Source organism: Dendrobates tinctorius, unplaced genomic scaffold, assembly GCF_039654945.1.
Source record: "Dendrobates tinctorius isolate UK_male_01 unplaced genomic scaffold, ASM3965494v1 ptg000126l, whole genome shotgun sequence".
Lineage (NCBI taxonomy): Eukaryota > Metazoa > Chordata > Amphibia > Anura > Dendrobatidae > Dendrobates > Dendrobates tinctorius.
In genome coordinates this window covers 18,142,554-18,150,764 of record NW_027361794.1, presented here as the reverse complement: position 1 = coordinate 18,150,764, position 8,211 = coordinate 18,142,554, and the positions used below count along the sequence as shown (strand labels likewise).

Below are 8,211 nucleotides of genomic sequence, written 5' to 3'. Positions count from 1 at the left end.
GAAAAACACAAAAATAAATAAATAAAATTGGGGATGGAGATACTGTGGAACATAATTCTGTGTGCGGGAACCAAGAAAGGGGCTCTATGGCATTAAGTATGGGGAAGAGTGAGAACTGATTATCTCCTGGTTTGGGTGGAAACATATTGTGTGTGGAGGATGGCGATACTGGGGGAACATTATACTGTATATGGGGGCAAGTAAGAGGCCCCGTACTATGAGAGTAATACAGGTTTCCTCGGTTCTCGTGTTTCATAGTTGGGTCGTTTGTATCAATCAGCGGAAAAGGAACAAAACCATTGTGATTCTTATAAGGAGACAACACAGAAATCGCTAAATATAACATTTTATACCAACCCCACAATCTGTGACTCTTCAGGGTAAATCGCTCTCTCACCATTGGATTAGAGCTGATACTATGAAGCTAAAGAGACTAAAAAGATGTGGAGAATCCCCACATACCTCCACCCGCAGAGCCGCAATCAACATAGAGAATAATGGAGCCTACAGCACCGACCTCCACCCGCAGAGCCGCACTCCACATAGAGAATAATGGAGCCTCCAGCACCGAGCTCCACCCGCAGAGCCGCACTCCACATAGAGAATAATGGAGCCTCCGGCACCGACCTCCACCCGCAGAGCCGCACTCCACATAGAGAATAATGGAGCCTCCAGCACCGACCTCCACCCGCAGAGCCGCACTCCACATAGAGAATAATGGAGCCTCCAGCACCGACCTCCACCCGCAGAGCCGCACTCCACATAGAGAATAATGGAGCCTCCAGCACTTGCCTCCACCCGCAGAGCCGCACTCCACATAGAGAATAATGGAGCCTCCGGCACCGACCTCCACCCGCAGAGCCGCACTCCACATAGAGAATAATGGAGCCTCCAGCACCGACCTCCACCCGCAGAGCCACACTCCACATAGAGAATAATGGAGCCTCCGGCACCGACCTCCACCCGCAGAGCCGCACTCCACATAGAGAATAATGGAGCCTCCGGCACCGACCTCCACCCTCAGAGCCACACTCCACATAGAGAATAATGGAGCCTCCAGCACCGACCTCCACCCGCAGAGCCGCACTCCACATAGAGAATAATGGAGCCTCCAGCACCGACCTCCACCCGCAGAGCCGCACTCCACACAGAGAATAATGGAGCCTCCAGCACCGACCTCCACCCGCAGAGCCGCACTCCACATAGAGAATAATGGAGCCTCTGGCACCAACCTCCACCCGCAGAGCCGCACTCCACATAGAGAATAATGGAGCCTCCGGCACCAACCTCCACCCTCAGAGCCGCACTCCACATAGAGAATAATGGCGCCTCCTGCACCGACCTCCACCCGCAGAGCCGCACTCCACATAGAGAATAATGGAGCCTCCAGCACCGACCTCCACCCGCAGAGCCGCACTCCACATAGAGAATAATGGAGCCTCCAGCACCGACCTCCACCCGCAGAGCCACACTCCACATAGAGAATAATGGAGCCTCCGGCACCGACCTCCACCCGCAGAGCCGCACTCCACACAGAGAATAATGGAGCCTCCAGCACCGACCTCCACCCGCAGAGCCGCACTCCACATAGAGAATAATGGAGCCTCCAGCACCGACCTCCACCCGCAGAGCCGCGCTCCACATAGAGAATAATGGAGCCTCCGGCACCGACCTCCACACACAGAGTCGCACTCCACATAGAGAATAATGGAGCCTCCAGCACCGACCTCCACCCGCAGAGCCGCACTCCACATAGAGAATAATGGAGCCTCCAGCACCGACCTCCACCCGCAGAGCCGCACTCCACATAGAGAATAATGGAACCTCCAGCACTGACCTCCACCTGCAGAGCCGCACTCCACATAGAGAATAATGGAGCCTCCAGCACCGACCTCCACCCGCAGAGCCGCACTCCACATAGAGAATAATGGAGCCTCCAGCACCGACCTCCACCCGCAGAGCCGCGCTCCACATAGAGAATAATGGAGCCTCCGGCACCGACCTCCACACACAGAGTCGCACTCCACATAGAGAATAATGGAGCCTCCAGCACCGACCTCCACCCGCAGAGCCGCACTCCACATAGAGAATAATGGAGCCTCCGGCACCGACCTCCACCCGCAGAGCCACACTCCACAGAGAATAATGGAGCCTCCAGCACTGACTTCCACCCGCAGAGCCACACTCCACATAGAGAATAATGGAGCCTCTGGCACCGACCTCCACACGCAGAGCCGCACTCCACATAGAGAATAATGGAGCCTCCGGCACCGACCTCCACCCACATACCCGCACTCCACATAGAGAATAATGGAGCCTCCAGCACCGACCTCCACCCGCAGAGCCGCACTCCACATAGAGAATAATGGGGCCTCCAGCACCGACCTCCACTCGCAGAGTCGCACTCCACATAGAGAATAATGGAGCCTCCCGCACCGACCTCCACCCACAGAGCCGCACTCCACATAGAGAATAATGGAGCCTCCAGCACTTACCTCCACCCGCAGAGCCGCACTCCACATAGAGAATAATGGAGCCTCCAGCACCGACCTCCACCCACAGAGCCGCACTCCACATAGAGAATAATGGAGCCTCCAGCACTTACCTCCACCCGCAGAGCCGCACTCCACATAGAGAATAATGGAGCCTCCAGCACTTACCTCCACCCGCAGAGCCGTACTCCACATAGAGAATAATGGAGCCTCCCGCACCGACCTCCACCCGCAGAGCCGCACTCCACATAGAGAATAATGGAGCCTCCCGCACTTACCTCCACCCGCAGAGCCACACTCCACATAGAGAATAATGGGGCCTCCAGCACCGACCTCCACCCGCAGAGCCGCACTCCACATAGAGAATAATGGAGCCTCCCGCACCGACCTCCACCCACAGAGCCGCACTCCACATAGAGAATAATGGAGCCTCCAGCACCGACCTCCACCCACAGAGCCGCACTCCACATAGAGAATAATGGAGCCTCCAGCACTTACCTCCACCCGCAGAGCCGCACTCCACATAGAGAATAATGGAGCCTCCAGCACTTACCTCCACCCGCAGAGCCGCACTCCACATAGAGAATAATGGGGCCTCCAGCACTGACCTCCACCCACAGAGCCGCACTCCACATAGAGAATAATGGAGCCTCCAGCACCGACCTCCACTCGCAGAGCCGCACTCCACATAGAGAATAATGGGGCCTCCAGCACTGACCTCCACCCACAGAGCCGCACTCCACATAGAGAATAATGGAGCCTCCAGCACCGACCTCCACCCGCAGAGCCGCACTCCACATAGAGAATAATGGAGCCTCCGGCACCTACCTCCACCCGCAGAGCCGCAGTCCACATAGAGAATAATGGAGCCTCCAGCACCGACCTCCACCCGCAGAGCCGCACTCCACATAGAGAATAATGGAGCCTCCAGCACCGACCTCCACCCGCAGAGCCGCACTCCACATAGAGAATAATGGAGCCTCCAGCACCGACCTCCACCCGCAGAGCCGCACTCCACATAGAGAATAATGGAGCCTCCAGCACTGACCTCCACCCGCAGAGCCGCACTCCACATAGAGAATAATGGAGCCTCCAGCACCGACCTCCACTCGCAGAGCCGCACTCCACATAGAGAATAATGGGGCCTCCAGCACTGACCTCCACCCACAGAGCCGCACTCCACATAGAGAATAATGGAGCCTCCAGCACCGACCTCCACTCGCAGAGCCGCACTCCACATAGAGAATAATGGAGCCTCCAGCACCGACCTCCACCCACAGAGCCACACTCCACATAGAGAATAATGGAGCCTCCAGCACCGACCTCCACCCGCAGAGCCGCACTCCACATAGAGAATAATGGAGCCTCCAGCACCGACCTCCACCCGCAGAGCCGCACTCCACATAGAGAATAATGGAGCCTCCAGCACCGACCTCCACCCGCAGAGCCGCACTCCACATAGAGAATAATGGAGCCTCCAGCACTGACCTCCACCCGCAGAGCCGCAGTCCACATAGAGAATAATGGAGCCTCCAGCACCGACCTCCACTCGCAGAGCCGCACTCCACATAGAGAATAATGGGGCCTCCAGCACTGACCTCCACCCGCAGAGCCGCACTCCACATAGAGAATAATGGAGCCTCCAGCACCGACCTCCACTCGCAGAGCCGCACTCCACATAGAGAATAATGGAGCCTCCAGCACCGACCTCCACCCGCAGAGCCGCACTCCACATAGAGAATAATGGAGCCTCCAGCACCGACCTCCACCCACAGAGCCACACTCCACATAGAGAATAATGGAGCCTCCAGCACCGACCTCCACCCGCAGAGCCGCACTCCACATAGAGAATAATGGAGCCTCCAGCACCGACCTCCACCCGCAGAGCCGCACTCCACATAGAGAATAATGGAGCCTCCGGCACCTACCTCCACCCGCAGAGCCGCACTCCACATAGAGAATAATGGAGCCTCCAGCACCTACCTCCACCCGCAGAGCCGCACTCCACATAGAGAGTAATGGAGCCTCCGGCACCGACCTCCACCCACAGAGCCGCAGTCCACATAGAGAATAATGGAGCCTCCAGCACCGACCTCCACCCGCAGAGCCGCACTCCACATAGAGAATAATGGAGCCTCCAGCACCGACCTCCACCCGCAGAGCCACACTCCACATAGAGAATAATGGAGCCTCCAGCACTGACCTCCACCCACAGAGCCACACTCCACATATATGGCAGCTCTGTGCGCACAGGACCTGTCATGAGGTCACAGGAGGGGAGGAGTCAGGGGTCACATGATCAGGGCCTCAGTGTATGCAGGACTCTGCTGTGCTGGTTGTCTTGGTGCTGGATGAGGGGAAGTTTCTGTGTGGGGTCAGGAGGGGTTTACAGGGTGGATGTAGCAGAGCCGCGTGTGTACGAGACGTACAGAGCCGAGTCGCATGTGTACGAGGTGTACGGAGTGGAGCCGTGTTCGGAGTGGAGCTGCGTGTGTGTCTGTGTGTGTGTGCTTGTCTGTCCGGATGAACCCTCTGGAAAAGTTCTCCTGAATATACTCCGACATGGCCTGAGTCTCCTCCGGAGACAAAGGGTAGATCCTTTTCCTGGGCGGTGAGGAACCTGGAACAAGCTTGATCGGGCAATCATACGAGCGGTGTGGAGGAAGGACCTCAGCCTCCTTCTTATTGAAGACGTCCGTATAGCCCCAATAAGCCGAAGGGAGACCGTATAGCCCCAATAAGCCGAAGGGAGACCTGCGGGAGCAGAGGTGGACTGTGGGAGATTAACAGGACGAATTGGCTGCAGACACTGCTTCTGGCAGGAGGATCCCCCAACGTAGCACATCACCCGAGCACCAATCAAGGATAGGTTCATAGGACCAGAGCCAAGGCAACACAAGCAACAGTGCGTGTGAGAGGTTCGGTAGTACGTACAAGGCAATGCTCTCCTAATGAAGGGCCCCAATCTGTAGTACTATTTCTTCGGTCACCATGGTGACGAGCTCTGGCAAAGGTCTTCCATCAACCGATGCAATCAAACGTGGTCTGTCCAGGGAAACAACAGGAATCTGAAGCCTCCTGACAGTCTTGAGACTACTTTAATAAAGTTGCCTTCCACACCCGAATCCACATAGGCCACCTCGGAGTAATGTCACTGCTCCATGTATTTCAAAACTTAAAAAGTCAAGGGAGATGAGGAATCAGGAACTCCTAAGAAGGCCTCCCCTACCTGTCCTAGAGGAAGAAGTAAACCAGCCTCTCCGGTATCACTGATTGGGTGGATCAAGGAAATGCTGTAGATATAGTATATCTTGACTTCAGCAAAGCATTTGACAAAGTCTCTCATACAATCCTAATTGAAAAAATGACTAAGTATGGAATGGACAAGGCAACTGTTAGGTGGATTCATAGCTGGCTTAGTGATCGGACCCAAAGAGTGGTCGTAAATGGCTGCACATCCAGTTGGAAGAATGTCTCAAGTGGGGTACCACAGGGCTCTGTCCTGGGCCCTGTATTGTTCAACATCTTTATCAACGATTTAGATGAAGGAATTGAGGGTAAACTGATTAAATTTGCTGATGACACAAAGCTAGGAGGGATAGCTAATACTAGAGAAGAGAGAGAGAGGATTCAAAAAGATTTAAATAAACTGGAGAAGTGGGCAGTAACTAACAGAATGGTTTTTAACAGGGAGAAATGCAAAGTACTACATCTGGGCAATAAAAATGAAAAAAGCATATATAGAATGGGAGGAATAGGGCTAAGTGACAGCACATGTGAAAAAGACTTGGGTATACTAATAGATCACAGACTGAATATGAGTCAACAGTGTGATGCAGCAGCAAAAAAGGCAAATGCAGTTCTAGGATGTATTAACAGAAGCATACAGTCTAGATCACGTGAAGTCATTATTTCCCTCTACTCCTCTTTGGTCAGACCTCATCTGGAATATTGTGTCCAGTTTTGGGCACCACATTTTAAAAAAGACATCAACAAACTGGAGCAAGTTCAGAAAAGAGCGACCAGAATGGTGACCGGTCTGCAAACCCTGTCTTATGAGGAAAGGTTGCAGGATTTGGGAATGTTTAGTTTGCAAAAGAGAAGACTGAGAGGAGACTTAATTGCTGTCTACAAATATCTAAAGGGCTGTCACATTGTAGAAGGATCAACTTTATTCTCATTTGCACAAGGAAAGACTAGAAGCAATGGGATGAAACTGAATGGGAGGAGACACAGATTAGATATTAGAAAAAACTTTTTGACAGTTAGAGTGATCAATGAGTGGAACAGGCTGCAACGAGAAGTGGTGAGTTCTCCTTCAATGGAAGTCTTCAAACAGAGGCTGGACAGACATCTGACTGGGATGATTTAGCGAATCCTGCTTTGAGCAGGGGGTTGGACCAGATGGCCCAGGAGGTCCCTTCCAACTCTACGATTCTATGATTCTATGATTCTATGAAGCCTTGCAGGATCGTTCCTGGGAACACAAATCTATGCATGTGGCCAAGGAGATTAGATCCTCCAAGGAGGTTGAAGTATCTCGCCCCGCGAGCTCATCCTTAATCCAGCCTGACAGCCCATGCCAGAAAGCACCAACCAGAGCTTCATTATTCCATCCCAACTCGGAGGCTAGGATGCGGACGCGAATGGCGCACTGAGCTACTGACAGGGAACCTTGGCGAAGGTTGAAAAGGGACCCAGTCATGAAGGCCAGCCATCCTGGTTCATCGAAGACCCTGCGAAAAGTCTCCAAAAAAGCTGCCAATTGGGAGACAATGGGGTCATCACGCTCCCACAGGGGATTCACCCAAGCCAAGGCCTCTCCCTCTGGAAGAGATAAAATGAAAGCCACCTTTGCCCGGTCGGTGGGATACCACAGGGGCAGGAGTTCAAAATGGATGCTGCACTGAGTCAAAAAACGCCTGCACAGATTGGGAAAACTTAGGTGGCTTGCAAGCACGAGGCGGGAAATGTGGCAAGGACACAGAGCCAAAGCCACAGGCTGTTACCTGTACGGAAGCCGCGGAAAACGTGGTGCCAGCGGGGTCCATGGCCTGGTTATTCTGTAACGCCACAGGGAGGCGAGCAATAAGAGTAGACTCTCTGGACTGTGGAACAGATAGCTCCAGGGCGAGCTGACCTAGTGAAGACTGACCCCTATACAGGGATCATCAGGGACAGGCCCAGGGATCTCTAATTCTGTGACGACTCCTGGAGTGGACCTTCTGGGTCGTGACACCAACCCACCTAGGGCGAGCTGACCTAGTGAGGACCACTCCCTATACAGGGAGTGTCAGGGGCAAGCCTAAAGGGGTGAGCTACCACGACAGCTGGAACCAGGTGGCCGGCTCACAGGAGACACGAGTGATGTGTCTAGCAACAGGGAATGTGCAGAGTACAAGAGTGTGCATAGCGTGGACATAGGGACATGCAGGGTATAGGACAATACAGGGCGAGTGTACGGGAGCACTGAGAGTACAGGACAATACAAAGCATGTACACGGGAGTACGCTAGATACAGGATAGTGCAAGGTGGGTACACGAGAGCACGTATGGCGTGCATAGACAAGCACGCCCCGGTGCGAGCAAAGCAGGGCGCGAGCGAAGGAGCACGTCTGAGTACAGAGTTAGGCAAAGTGTGCGCAGAGGGCACGCCTGAGTGCAAGGTTAGAGAGTGGGTGTGCTGAGAAGCACGACAGGGAGAAGGTAGGAGCTGAGC

General features: G+C 54.0%; 1 protein-coding gene across 1 annotated transcript in view; it reads right to left on the bottom strand.

The window, feature by feature from the left end:
- Window positions 1-583, bottom strand: part of LOC141047066 (uncharacterized) — a 215,849-nt gene extending 215,266 nt beyond the window's left edge. The window contains exon 1 of the mRNA XM_073541996.1: window positions 518-583. Coding sequence (XP_073398097.1) covers window positions 518-544 — 27 coding nt within the window. The 5' untranslated portion in view covers window positions 545-583. The remainder of the gene's footprint in view (window positions 1-517) is intronic.
- Between the last annotated feature and the right edge of the window lie 7,628 nt (window positions 584-8,211).